The sequence below is a fragment of the Mustela nivalis genome (assembly GCF_964662115.1).
Source record: "Mustela nivalis genome assembly, chromosome: 1".
NCBI classification, from domain to species: Eukaryota; Metazoa; Chordata; class Mammalia; order Carnivora; family Mustelidae; genus Mustela; species Mustela nivalis.
This window is the reverse complement of record NC_139020.1, coordinates 130,131,545-130,146,180: the sequence shown is the minus strand read 5'-3', so window position 1 is coordinate 130,146,180 and position 14,636 is coordinate 130,131,545. Positions and strand designations below refer to the sequence as shown.

Sequence of the window (14,636 nt, the reverse complement as noted above, 5' to 3'; positions counted from 1 at the left end):
CCACCTTTTCCTTCCCGCTATTTAACGCGGTTGGTTGCTTTCCTCCTGTCAGTCAGAGGACGAGGGCCCTCCAATTGGCGCGCCGCGGCCTCTTGACTGTTTTGACAGGTCACTGCGCGTGTGCGTGTTGACTGCGAGAGTACCTCGAACTTTTAGGTGGACGATGGGGAAAAGTAACTTCGCCGAGGGCAGCGACAAAAGCGAGGAGCAGGTTTCTGGTGCTGAAGTCATCGCCCAGGCCTTAAAAACCCAAGTACGGTGATTCTCCTGCAGCGAAAGGCTCCCACGGAAGTCGGCAGGGACCGGAGACGTCCCGCTGACTTGGAGAGCGCTGGGATGGGACGGGTGGCGGGGGTCGTTTGCCTTGAGGCTTTCCCTTTAGCGCCGCGGGAGGGAACGGTGTGGCGGGGGTCCGGGCCTTTACTCCCCTGTTCTTGGCCCCCAGGATGTGGCGTACATGTTTGGCATCGTGGGGATCCCCGTGACCGAAATTGCCGTCGCGGCGCAGAAGTTGGGTATCAGATATGTCGGGATGAGGAATGAACAAGCCGTAAGTATGGACGCCGGGAGCCAAAAGCATTATTGGGAATGACTGACAGTAACGGCAAATACTGATTGCAGACACACAGCCCTCACCACTGTGAGTACTTAACACATGCCAATTAAACGACAATCTTATGAAGCAAGAACTGTGGTTAATCCTAATTGACAGATGAGAAAAGTGAGACACAGAGAGGTTAAGTAATTTGCCCGAGGGGACAGTTGGTAGCGGCAGAGCCAGGATTTCAACCCACTTGTTCTGGGTCTGGAGCCCATGCTCTTGACACTACACTGGGTTGTGTTCTGCCACGTCTAGAAGGTCGGGATCGGAAGGGACAGTTTCCCGGTTTGAATCCAGGCCTTCTGTTCTCGCATAACTACCTGTTAGTGTGTGTATTATTTGCTGTGGTCTGACTTTTCTAGTTGGCTATGAGCGCCAAAAGAGGAGGGATATTATTTCTTGATACATCTGTATTCTCACTGCCAAGAGCATGATAGGTGCTCAGGCACCTCCAACCAGATGAGTGGGTGAAGGCCAGGTCTCCTGTTACATAATAGATGGCCCTGCAGGGTGACAGTATCACAAATGGTAAAGCTGTGATCAGAACTTGAATCATTACCTTTTCTCTCCAGACTGGCTCTTCCCTCTGTATTCATGATTTGAGTCAGAGGTGCTGTGATTTCGCCTAGTCAGTCAAGCAAGCCCAAACCTAGAGAGGTATATTGAAGGAATCGGGTTAGTCTTGGTCTTTAAGTTGAACACAATCTGGGAAGGTGAGTGCAAAACACACAGAACAAATTTATCTAGTATAATAACTTAGAATAGATGTGTGTATAAGGAACTGTGTGTATACAGGCTGACTTTTTCTCTCTGAGTGGGACAGAGAAGATTATCCATAACAGTTCATGCTGTTCCTTCAAAATAGCTTAAAGGCAGGGTGGTCTGTGAGCCTGACTAGATAGCCTGAGGGTAGGTTGTAGTAAGCCCAAGGCTGGAAAAGGAATGTGGGCTTTCTTATTCAGCACTGAATGAGACTGCAAAGGGTTTTCCAAGTAGGTGGGAGACATAATTATATTTGTGCTTTAGAAATCATGGTAGTACAGAGTATGATCAGTAGGACAGGTTGAAGTTTTATTTCAGTTTCTATAAGCTTAGTGGAGGGCTTCTGTAGATCCCAGGGGCTTTATTGGGCATATGGATATGGAGATGAATGATATACTGTCCCTGTCCTTGAAGAGCTTAAAACCTAGCTGTGGAGATAGACATAAGCAGACAATTTTATTATAATGTGATAAGTGCTGTGATAGAGGTAAATTCAGGGTACTGTGGAAGCCCAGAAAAGGATACTCAGCCTAAAACTTCACCCGTTTCCTAGAGATGCTCCCTGGGCTGGCCCAAAGGATGAGTGGGCATTAACCAGCTAGGAAGGAGAGGACAGGCTCTTCTGGAGATGATTCTTAGGTTTGGGCTTGCTTAACTGGCTGAGTAGCTCACAGAACTACTGACTCCAGATTGGGAATACAGATGGAAGAGCCAGTTTGGAGGGAAAGGATAATGAATCCCAATCTGGATATGAGTTTGAGATGCCTGTAGTACACAGTCCCCTCAGTCAACCTGACACCCTGCAGTAGTCAGATGACTTAACTAGTGCCTGAATTAGGGAAATGCCAGGGTAATGAAGAGAGAATGTGAGGACAGATTCAGAAGCCATGCAGGAGGCAAAGAGGACTTGGCATCCAGTTACATGTTGTGCTAAAGAAAAAAGTGTAAGTGTGATTTGATTGTCTTTCATTGGATCGGTAGAGTAATCAAGACATATACTGACCAGGTTTCCAGAAAGTAGCTACACTGTTAGTTCTCACTGTTTCATTTCTAATTGTGTACAGGCAATATTTGGAATGTTTTACATGTATTATGGATTTCATCCTCCCAACAATGCTATCACTTATGTTCATTTTGTAGGTAAGGAAGCCAAGGCCCAAATTAATTTGTGTTAATTTGCCAAAATAACACAGCAGAAAATGGGAGAGCAGGATTTGAATAAAAACAATTTAGTTCTGGAAGTCTGCTCTTTTAAGAACTGCACACAGTATTCTGCTTGTGAGTGAGGTAACTTCGTAGAGAAATACATGTTTGTTTTCATTTTATTTATTTGAGAGAGAGAGTGCGTGATAGAGCACCCAAGCACCCAAGCTCATGAACTGGGGTTGGAGGGTGGTCAGAGGGAATGGGGGAGGCAGGCTCCCCACTGAGCAGGGAGCCCAATGACATGGGGCTCCATCCCAGGACCCCAGGATCATGATCTGAGCTGAAGGCAGATGGTTAACTGACTGAACCACCCAGGCATCCCAGGAAATACATGTTTTATAATCTATAAAAGGAGTTCCTTTTCAACTTTTGACATTTGCAGCAAAAGAATATAATTTTTGTTTTAGGTTGTTTTGTATTTTACATTCTGAAGCAACATTTCTTACCTCACTTTAATAAGTGGACAGTGCTCCTCAGTGTCCAAATAAGTGTTTGTATCACAACAGATACTGTGTTTTATGCACTTGCATTCTTAGGAGTTATCTTATTATTATCCTATGTGAATTTGGTTTTATGTGCAAAAGGGAAAGAGATAAGGGCCAGTGGAGAATAGTAACACAGAAATGGTAAAGATCCTTTATGCACCTTCTTAGTTGGGCATATGTAGTGGTATCAGTTAAGATTATGATTCATAAAAATTTATTTTTAATTTTTTACATTTATGTCCTAAACGTCTAAGTTTAGTATACCACACATAAAGTTGAATGGAGGTTAGAAAATATCCTATTTTTTATTATTTCTAAAAAAAAATGAGAAGAAATAATACTGGAAAAAAGATGTCCCAGACTAAGAAAAAGGATTTATTTGAGATGGCATTTAGCATATTTTCAGCTTATCTTGTATTTAATTTAACACCTCCCCTTTTTTGCTGTGTAGCTGAAGTGTAGTTTAAAGGTGGGAGACATAATTAGATTTGTTCTCTGGGTGGCTGGGTGCCTGGGTGGCTCAGTTGGTTAAGCATCTACCTTTTGCTCTGGTCATGATCCTGGGGTTGTGGGCTCGAGTCCCATGTTGGACTCCCTGCTTAGTGGGGAGTTGCTTCTCTGTCTTCCTCTACCTGCCCCCTCCCAACTCCTGCTCTCTCTGTGTCTCTGTCTCTCAAAGAAATAAAATCTTTAAGAGAAAAAACTAGCCAGATGCAAGCCATAAAGAGAATCTCAACAAATCTCCAAAGATTGAAGACATATAATATATGTAACCTCACCATGTCAAAATAAATTTAGTAACAGAAAGATAACTAGGAAATCCCCAAACATTTGAAAGTTAAGTAACACATTTGATACTTTATAAACATTTAAAAAGACTGGTATAGGGGCGCCTGGTGGCTCAGTGGGTTAAAGCCTCTGCCTTCGGCCTCAGTTTATGATACGATCCCAGGGTCCTGGGATCGAGCCCCACATGGGGCTCTCTGCTCTGCAGGGAGCCTGCTTCCTCCCCCCTCTCTCTCTCTGCCTGCCTCTCTGCCTACTTGTGATTTCTCTCTCTCTGTCAAATAAATAAAATCTTTAAAAAAATAAAATAAAAAGACCGGTATAATAAAAAACTCCAGGGCAGACTGGTCAAAAATGAAAGACTGAGGGCACCTGAGTGGTTCAATCGGTTAAGCGTCCACCTTTTGCTCAGGTCAGGATCCCAGGGTCCTGGGATTGAGTTCTGCATCAGGCTCCCTACTCCACAGGGAGCCTGCTTTTCTCTCTGCCTCTCTCTCTCTCTGTGTCTGTCATGAATAAATAAATAAAATATTTTTTAAAATATTAAATATTAAAAAATAAAATATTTTTTAAAAATGAAAGAAAATACAAATTACTAATAACAGGAATGCAAAAAGGACACATCAGGGGTGCCTGGGTGGCTCAGTCCTTTAAGCATCTGTCTTCAGCTCTGGTCATGATCTCAGGGTCCTGGAATTCAGCCCTGCCTGCTTCAGGCTCCCCGCTCAGTGGGGTGTCTGCTTCTCCCACTCCCTCTGTTCCTCCTCCCTGTTCATGCATGCTCTCTCTCTAATAAATAAATTAAAAATCTTTAAAAAAAAAAAAAAAGGAGGGGGGTGAGCCTGGGTGGCTCAGTCAGTTAAGCGTCTGCCTTCTGCTCAGGTTGTGGTCCCTGGGCCTGAGATCAAGCCCTGCATCAGGTTCCTTGCTCAGTGGTGAGTCTGTTTCTCTCTCTCCTTCTGCCCCTCCACCTGCTCTCTCTCTCAAGTAAACTGATAAAATACTAAAAAAAAAAAAAAAAGCATACATTACTACATCACTATGAACCCTAATTAACCAGTGGATTGAAGAAGAAATCATAGCAGAAAATAGAAAATATTTTGAACTTATTGATAATGAAAAGATAAGATTTCAAACTTGTAAGTCATAGATAAAGCAGTTCTTAGAGGAAATGGTTTTAAATAAATCGATTACTGAGGAAGAGCAAAAATCAGTGCTCTAAGCTTATATTTTAAGAAGCGAGAAAAAGAAAAACACACTGAATCCTAATGAAAAGAGTAAAATTTTAAATACAAGAGCAGAAATTAGTGAACTAGAAAATAAGTGAATAATATAGAAAAACAACAAAGCCAAAATTTGGTTCTTTGAGATTAATAAATTTGATAAATCTCTGGCAAGACCAATGAAGAATAAAAAAAAAAGAAAAGACAAATTGCCAATATTAGGAATAAGATAGAGAACATTTCCATTGATCCTGTAGATTTTAAGGAGTTGTAAGAGGATATTATTAATAAACTAGATGAAGTAGACAAGTTTCTTGAAATACTAAGAACTAGATTAGATACCTAAATTATTACTTGAAATTTATAGGTAGAACATTATTTGTTAAAACTGAAAGCATTCCAATTCCTCCTTTGCCATTCAGTTCTAGTTTCTTAGTGAATACTGAATTTTTATACGTGCACTTACTGTAAGGATCCCAAAATGCTTAAGTCCCAGTATTTTTTCTTTGTAGGCTTGTTATGCTGCCTCTGCGATTGGATATCTGACAGGCAGGTAAACTAAAGTCTTTGTTTTATTTCATTTTCTTTTGAGGGCTGTCTTAAACAGAGTTTCTTAAGAAATGACTTTATAAATGTATAAAATGGCAAACTGAAATATAGGGAGATACTTTTTCCTTGAGTGTTTTAAGGTTAGAAAGTTACATCTAGTCACATTTTCAAATTCAATTTAAAAATTTTGAGGCAGAGCTTTACATTTCAGAATTATTTTCTGTTAGAAATCAAATGACATATTTATTTGTTAAACAAAATTTTTAAACACTTTTCTCCATACAAACATGTATGTACTCAATATTAAGAATTGGCTTTTATATGCAATTAAATTGATTGGGCTCAAATATAACCTCTTCAAAATATAAAGAGTTTCAAAATATGAAAAGGTTAGTGAAATACAGTGTGAAGATGGTAAGTATCTTCTTTCTTGCAGGAAGACGAACATAATCTTCACCTTGTGTCTTTGATAATTCAGAAAATATTCTAATAATTGCTTTACCAGTTGTAGTAAAGACCTCTTTGTCCTCCTTTTGAAGTCCAGAAAGATTGCCATGTTCCCCTCTAGAGTGATATTAATCAGCTATTGTAGTTGACCTGCTTTTAATACAGTAAATTCTGTTTTGCTTCTAGGCCAGGCGTATGCCTTGTTGTTTCTGGCCCAGGTCTCATCCACGCTTTGGGTGGTATGGCAAATGCAAACATGAACTGTTGGTAATTAATTGTTATTTGCGATCTGTGGTGGGAAGACTTGGAATCAAGTGCTTGAAGGAATGCCTTATTAAAAAATTAGAAAAGTATTAGGAAGAACATAAAAAGTATCAGTAATCTTACTTAGAGGTAAATACTGTTAACATTTTGGAGTTTTTTGAAAACTTAAGTATAGAAGCATATGGGAATACACATATGATTAACTCATTGAGTCTACCCTATATGTAAACGTTCCTTCAAGTAACATCTTCCTTCATTAAGATATGTGTTTCAAGGGGTGCCTGGCTGGTTTGGTTGGTAGAGCATGCAACTCTTAATCTCAGGGTCATGAGTTCAAGCCCTATGTTAGGTGTGGAGTCTACTTAAAAAAAAAAATGTGTTTCTAAACATATATGTAGAAGCATATGGGCATAGCTCTGTGTTTAACACATAGGAACTAGACAGTATATACTATGTCCTTCATCTGACATCATCTTTGACTGAAATTTTAAGTGTTTACAAACTTATATGTAGAAGCTTAAAGGAATAACTCATGTAAAACTTTTAAAAACACACATTTTAGAGTTTGTGTGTGTGTGTGTTTTTCTCTCTCTGCATATGTGAATGTGTGTTCAAGTCCTCCTTAAGTACAGAATTATTTTTTAAAGACCCCCGCTCCATATGTAAGAGTGTATATCCAGGTCTTCATCTTGTTTTGCATAATTAGCAAGACAACTGAAATTGTATTTTTTCAGTTTGCTCTATAAGCTCCTTAGTACTTACTCTTTGACATTGCCCTTAACCCCATCATTGGTACTTTGCCTAATAGATCATAGATCATAGCAAATGGGGTTATGTTCTGGTCAATGCATAAAATAATTAAACTTCCTGGTGTAAAAGAAGATTAAATATTTAGATACTATTTAGACTGATGTCCTGGTAGGAAGGGCATTGTTTACTTTCTTGCCATGTGCCTTCTTTCCTTTTATCCTTCCTAGTCTTTCTCTTTCTTACCTACTTTTAGGGTCTGATATTTTTTAGTAACTTTAAGTTTGCTTTATCTTTTCTTTAAGAAATTTATTTCTGAGGAATTTCTCTTACTCCACCATTTCCAAGTAGACTCACTTGGGAAAGTGTGAAAAAAATTGTTTCCTCCATTTAATCCCAAGACTTATGGGAAGGGCATAAAAATTTATTTTATATCGCCACACCTAGAAGTTTAGCATCAGCATTCAGAAGGGCTTGGAAAGTGGACGACCTGAAGGAAAAGCATTTACTATGAATTTCAGATTTTTCTGAAATTAAGGGAGGGTTCTCTTGTATCAGGTTGCTTCCTAAATCTTTTTTTAATTTATAGTTTTTTTAATTTAAAGATTTTATTTATTTATTTATTTATTTAAGAGAGGGAGAGAGAAGAGTGTGCAGTTGTATGTGAGCAGGTGGGGAGGGGCAGGGAGAGAAGGAGAGAGAGAATCTTAAGCAGACTCCATACCCATCACAGAGCCCAATGAAGAGCTTGCTCTGAGATCTCAGGACCCTGAGATTAGGACCTGAGCCCAAACCCAAGAGCCAGACGCTTAACTCAGTGTGCCACCCAAGTGCTGCCCCTAATCTGTAGTTTTGAAGGGAAAATGAAATCTCTCTCTCTCTCAGCATACATGACAGTTTATTAATTGGGCACTCTCTTGAGTATTTTACATGTCAATCTCATCTGTAATTCTCTTTTAAAACAATGACTATTTCAGGCCCTTGATTGTGATTGGCGGTTCTTCTGAAAGAAGTCAGGAAATGATGGGAGCCTTCCAGGAGTTTCCACAGGTACCCAACTCTAAAACTTTTCTTAGAGTTTAGTAGCATAAATGTATGCTATTAAGACCTATGGAGAAGAGGGGCGCCTGAGTGGCTTAGTGGGTTAAAGCCTCTACCTTTGGCTCAGGTCATGATCCCAGCGTCCTGGGATCGAGCCCCGCATTGGGCTCTCTGCTCTGCGGAGAGCCTGCTTCCTCCTCTCTCTGCCTTGCCTCCCTGCCTGCTTGTGATCTCTCTCTCTGTCAAATAAATAAAATCTTAAAAAAGATTTATGGAGAAGAAATAAAAATTCCTATCTGCAAAATAAACAATTAAAATAAAATAGAGGTACCTGAGGTAATTTATAGATAATGTTCCTTAACTATAAGACAGTCTCAGTGTGCATATTACGGGAGCTCAGGCTCTGCTTAGGAGCAATCTTCCAAGAAATACGTCTTTTAAACTCTGAAAGTAAGGCCTGAAAGAGTCAAGATGCAGGAATAAAAATGGTGTGAGACTATACCTGTCAAACTTTAGAGAAGTAAAAAGTTGAGAGGAAAAAATCCTACCTAAAATGACTATTAGTAGGCTCTGGACAAGTTCATTTTTATTTTAGAAGGCTGAAGGAAAACATTTAAAAATTTCTAAAAACTGAAAAGAATTTGTCAACAAAATGTTGTAGTTTGTTTTTCTTGTTTTTTTTCTTTTTTTTTACTTTTTTCTATATATTACAGTATTACAGAGGTCTTCCTAAATAGTTGTATAAAACAAAATGCTACAGCTTTAAGAATAGGTGTAGAAAGCAAAGGTGAGAGTGAATGATCAACTCTTAAGAAAATATTTGCACATTTCTAGCACAAAGTTCTGAGCAAAGTTAAAACCTTAGGTAAAGTCTGTTGGTTATTACAGAAGTCACTGTGAGAACCTCAGAATATAAACATAGAATTTTCTCTATGACTTAAATTATTGTAAAATACTAGATCTCGTTATAGGTTGATTCAAAAGTTGTACTTTTATCCTCTTGAAAGGCAATTGAGGGGGTTCCTGTGTGGCTCAGTCATTAAGCCTCTGCCTTCAGCTCAGGTCATGATGCCAGGGTCCTGGGATCCAGCCTGCATCAGGCTCCCTGCTCAGCGGGAAGCCTGTTTCTTCCCTTTTCTACTCCCCCTCTCTTGCTGTGTCTCTATCAAATAAAATCTTAAAAAAAAAAAAAAAAAAGAAAGGGTATTTCCACTTACTTAGTTAACGGTAAATAACCATGGTAAATAAGCAGAGCAGCTAAGTAATTTAAAAGGAAATTTAAACTTACTACAAAAACTTTACAGATGAGGAGAAAGCAGAGGATAATGTCCACTACAAATATTTTTTCCTGAAAAGTAAAATAATAAAAGTTTATTAGATGAAATTAAAAATGTAAGGAGAAAATCATGGATTTGATTTAAAATCCAAGTATCTTTTTTTGAGAAAATACTTTAGATGGAATGACTGGGAACAGACTGAAAATCTTAATTTTGTCATGCTCATGGGACTACTACTACCAACTTTCATACCAAAAAGTATCAAGAGACACCGTTTCTATATATCGCTTCAGAGTACAATAAGCAGTGAAAAAAATAGCACTGCTGAATTGAGACATCCCAAATAGTGTAATAGTAAAATACATAACAGGAAAACTGGCAGAAATGTAATAAGGATAGATTATAATTGTAACAAGATGAAGCAGGTGAAATTTTGTATTTCTGACTGGAATTTCTGGGTCCAGGAATATGCTCATTTTAATTTTTAGCAGACATTATCAGCTTCCCTTCCCATTTATACTCTCAACAGCAGCTGAGGAGAATGCCTGCTTTCCTGTGTGGTGGTAAATGCTGAGTATTATCAGTCTTTCATTTTTGCCAGTCTGAGAAATGAAAATGGTGTCTTGTTTTGATTTACTTCCTAAATCATCCTGAGGCAGAAATTTGATTGTGCTATGTGCAGGCTTAAGAAACAATCCAGGTAATGTACTTTCTCCGTCTTTTCAGTACACATAGTAGAAAGTAATGACTTAACATTTTGTTTTCCTTCTTAAGAGTAATATGATCTGTAAGCTGAATTTTAAGTGATTTTCTTTCTGCATATAGGTTGAAGCCTGTAGATTATATACCAAGTTCTCTGCCCGGCCAAGCAGCATAGAAACTATTCCCTCTATTATCGAAAAGGTAAAGAACTTAATTATAAGTCCTTAAGTCAACTGGTTTTTCTCAGTTGCTCATATCTGTGTTATTTGTATTCTCCATAGAATGAGCAACAATTTGGTATATATTCAGGCAGTCAAAAATGATAGTGTTGGGCGCCTGGGTGGCTCAGTGGGCTCTTTGCTCAGCCGAGAGCCTGCTTCCTCCTCTCTCTCTGCCTGCCTCTCTGCCTATGTGTGATCTCTATCTGTCAAATAAATAAATAAATAAATTTTTTAAAAGATTTTATTTATTTATCAGAGAGAGAGAGGGAGAGCGAGCGAGCACAGGCAGACAGAATGGCAGGCAGAGGCAGAGGGAGAAGCAGGCTCCCTGCTGAGCAAGGAGCCAGATGTGGGACTCTATCCCAGGAGCCGGGATCATGACCCGAGCCAAAGGCAGCTGCTTAACCAACTGAGCCACCCAGGCATCCCAATAAATAAAAATCTTTAAAAAATGTTAGTGTTAAAGAGCTATTTATATTTTAATGTTTGTTGTCAATTCTAGAAACATAAAATAGATCATTTTTGAAAAAATTTTCTCTTCAGTTTTTAAATTTTTTTCTACAGAAAAATAAAGAGAAAGCTAAAATGAAAAATGTTTATAAATAAAATAATGTTTCTCTTGTGCTTTTGCAAAAGTTTAGTATTGAAAATTAGTCCTAATGCTTATAAAACCATGTCTTAGTTGCCTAAACAGCTTATTATAAATTAATCTTAGTTAACCAACATTTCTATGTGGAGTTACATTTGAGCTGTTGCAAAACCATGTATTACAGACACCATTTGACACATGTGATAATACCACTGTTTCTGAAAACTTAGCCAAGTCATTAGGACTAGGAAGCAAGTAAGAGCACATTTATAAACTCTTGGCAGGAAGAGCCTGGTGGATAACTTCTAACGTGTAATAAGACATGAATTTTAAAACCCTACTGAGTATTTTCTTTCTTATAGCTCCTCTTTTAAACAAAAATATCTTTTAAAATATATGCAGTCAATAGAGGGCATTTCAATTTTAGTTAAAAGTGTTTATTTCTCCAACTGGGGATGTCCAAAAAATATTAAAATTGTATTCCTTTCACAATTTTTAATTGTCTCTGAGTGGACTATGTGATAAAGATTGAGAATTTTAAAATATTTTCTTCCATTTGTAATAAATTTAGGCAGTGAGAAGCAGTATTTATGGTCGTCCAGGTCCTTGTTATGTTGACATACCTGCAGATTTTGTGAATTTACAAGTGAATGTGAATTCTGTAAAGTAAGTAATAGTTACACTGGAGTTCTTTCTTAATTGTGTCATTGAAATGTTTACCTTTTTAACAATTTACCTGGAGGTTTATAAGTTAATCTTCATTTGTTTTAACTTTTGACAATTTAATGATTAAACTAAATCCTGGCCAAATGGTTTAATTCTCTAATTAAAATGGTATTATTTAGTAATTATTTGGGGGTTAATTTTTAAGTCAAATACTAGAGCTTCCTGAACACTCATTTGAAATTATTCTTCCAGAGGCTGTAAGTAATACATCCCCATTCATGTGGTAGAGGTTATTCAGTGTCTTCACAGTGTCAACCAAGAGATGATATGACCAATGAAAAATTATTTAGGACTCAGCATAGAAAATTTTAGTCTTTCTTTCTGTTTCTGTGATTTAAAAATATTCCAACTCAGGTGTTACTCTGAGTTTCCATATTCCTTTATTCCTTAAATAAACACTGAGCGAATAAAAAGTATAAGAAGCATTTTTCACTGGTATCTAAGTTGCCTCTGATAAGGATCGATATTTAGGTTAAGACATCACCCTGGATACCATTTAGTTTATTACTGCCATTGTGGACCAAGTGGTTCTCTAGTGACTGCAGAGAGACAGTGTGCATTTCTGTATATTAGTATACCAAGGAGTTGTTTCTCTTTGTGAGAGTCAGACAAAAAGGACATCTGTGCTGCATAATACTTGAACATGACAAAGTATTACTGGGGGAGAGGGAAGCAGAGCTGAATCTCTGGTAAATTAACTCTGTAAGCCTTCTTTAAAATGGTTGTAAAGGTTGGGGTGCCTAGGTGGCTTAGTTAGTTAAGCATCTGCCTTTGGCTCAGGTCATGATCCCAGTGTTCTGGGATCGAGCCCCACACTGAGCCCCACATAGGACTCCCTGCTCAGTGGGGAATCTCTTTCTCCCTCTGCCTCTCTATCTCCATGCTCACACACTCTCTCTCAAATAAATAAAATGTTTTTAAAAAGTTAAAAAAGATAAAATTTTTGTAAAGAGTGAATGTCTTTTTTTGTCTTATATGCTCAAATTTTGTACAGTGTGTGATGTTTATTAATTAAAATAAATGAAGACTTCCAGAAATACTTAACTATGACAGTTTAAATTTTTTTTTTCCTAATACATATTATATTTCTAAAATCCTGACTCTCCCAGTGAGATAGTTAAAGGCATGGACTTTGGAGACAGAATGACCTAAGTCAGTTCAATCTCTGCCACATATCATCTGGGGACCCTGGGCAAGTTACTTTCTGAGTTTCCTTCCCCACCCCCCAGTGGTGAAATGGAGATAATGGTAGTGCCTGGCCTCATTGCTTTGAAAAATTAAATGAGATTAAATAGCATATAGTATTAAACACTGACTCTGAGTATGTTTTTTACTGTTCTTACAACAACAACTATTACTACAATATAGAGCCATTAACTGAAAATTTCCTGTCAATGAATTACTGATTTGATTGGTTTTTATATGGTATTAAGGAGTAACTTAATTTACTAGGTATGGTAGGGACATTATGGTTATATAGGAGAAAGTCTTTATCTTTTAGAGCTGCATGGAAAAGCTTTAAACTGATTATACTTCACTTTAAAATGGTTCAGGAAACAAATTTATATGCATGTGGGTGTGTGTATGTGTGAAGCAAATGTGGTAAAATATTAGTTGTTGAATCTACATGGTGGGTATGTGGAGTTTATTGTACTATTTTTTTCCCTACCTTTTAGATATTTGGTATTTTCATAGTAAAAGGTTTAAAACTTGGCCTCTTTATTTCCAGGTACGTGGAGTGCTGCATGCCCCCTCCTGTCAGTATGGCAGAAACCTCTGCTGTATACATGGCAGCATCTGTTATTAGAAATGCCAAACGGCCCCTTCTTATCATCGGGAAAGGTAGCAGTGAATGGAACTCTAAATCTTGCTATGCCATTGAAAGAATGCTGATTCTGTTTAGAAATTATCTTCATTATTTACGAACATATCTAATATTTGAAATTGGCGTATGAGTTATTTTCATGTAGGATTAGTTATTAATTTCAAAATCATAGAATTATTCCAGAATGCCCAGAGATCTCACTCTTTTAAAGAGATACCACCCATTCTGTTTCTTCAGTCTTATGTGTAAAATGTTTTTTCAATTATAATAATAATATTTGATCATTATAAAAGTATTGGAAAACAGATGATTAGAAAGAAGAAATCCCTTTATCCAAAGACAACTATTTTTGGAGCACTTGGGTGACTTAGTTGGCTAAGCATCTGACTCTTCATTTTGGCTCAGGTCATGCTCTCAGGGTTATGAGATTGAGCCCTACATAGGGCTCCGTGCTGGGCGTGGAGCAGAACCTGCTTAAGATTCTCCCCCTCCTTCTCTCCCACTGCCCCTCTCGCCTCCCTCACTTGCACTCTCTTTCAAAAAAAAAAAAAAGATAACTATTTTTAACATGTAATATTTCTAGTCATTTCTGCATCTATATTTCATATATTGTGATCATACCATATAGACAGTTTTATTTATATTCTAATTGTTTCATTTAATATTTTAACATTTCTTCATGGTCTTAATTTTTTCCTAAATATAATTTTAAGGTCTATTCATGTATATACCAAAACTTCATTGAGAGCTACTTCACTGAGAGATACTTAAAGATACTTGAAAAAAACTTTGCCAGTCTTTTTGTTTGTTTAGTATAACTATGACAGACATGTTTGTGCTAAAGCTTTTTCCATATTTAGGATTTATGATAGATTCCCAGAAAGAAAATTAAATTAAAAGGTGATTCATATTTTAAGGTTTTTGGTACCTATTGTCAAGTTGCTCTCTCCTAAGAGAGGAAATACTGTACTCCTGTCAGCAAGTTATTTTAATATCCATTATATGTTCTTGAACTGAGGGGGCCTTCAGTCACCCATGACCCTGCTAGTCAATTATCAACTACTAAGGAACTAACTACATAGAAACCAAAGATAATTTTAATGAAAATGGTGGACATCAGGAAAAAAAAACCCAAGTCAGAGCTGAGTCGAATGCAGCTATATGCTGTCTTAGATCTGTGGTTTT

General features: G+C 37.6%; 1 protein-coding gene across 7 annotated transcripts in view; it reads left to right on the top strand.

Moving 5' to 3' along the window:
- Positions 1 to 52: 52 nt before the first annotated feature.
- Positions 53 to 14,636, top strand: part of HACL1 (2-hydroxyacyl-CoA lyase 1) — a 39,429-nt gene continuing 24,845 nt past the window's right edge. For 2 of the 7 annotated variants that reach the window (XM_082684587.1, XM_082684586.1), the window contains exons 1-8: positions 59 to 253; positions 446 to 550; positions 5,576 to 5,616; positions 6,246 to 6,326; positions 8,048 to 8,120; positions 10,214 to 10,291; positions 11,472 to 11,566; positions 13,356 to 13,468. In XM_082684587.1, the coding sequence (XP_082540713.1) occupies positions 164 to 253; positions 446 to 550; positions 5,576 to 5,616; positions 6,246 to 6,326; positions 8,048 to 8,120; positions 10,214 to 10,291; positions 11,472 to 11,566; positions 13,356 to 13,468 (676 nt within the window). In that variant the 5' untranslated portion in view covers positions 59 to 163. Of the gene's footprint in view, positions 254 to 445; positions 641 to 5,575; positions 5,617 to 6,245; positions 6,327 to 8,047; positions 8,121 to 10,213; positions 10,292 to 11,471; positions 11,567 to 13,355; positions 13,469 to 14,636 lie in introns of those variants that run through there. The other 5 variants (XM_082684591.1, XM_082684589.1, XM_082684590.1 and 2 more) reach the window with 5 other exon arrangements.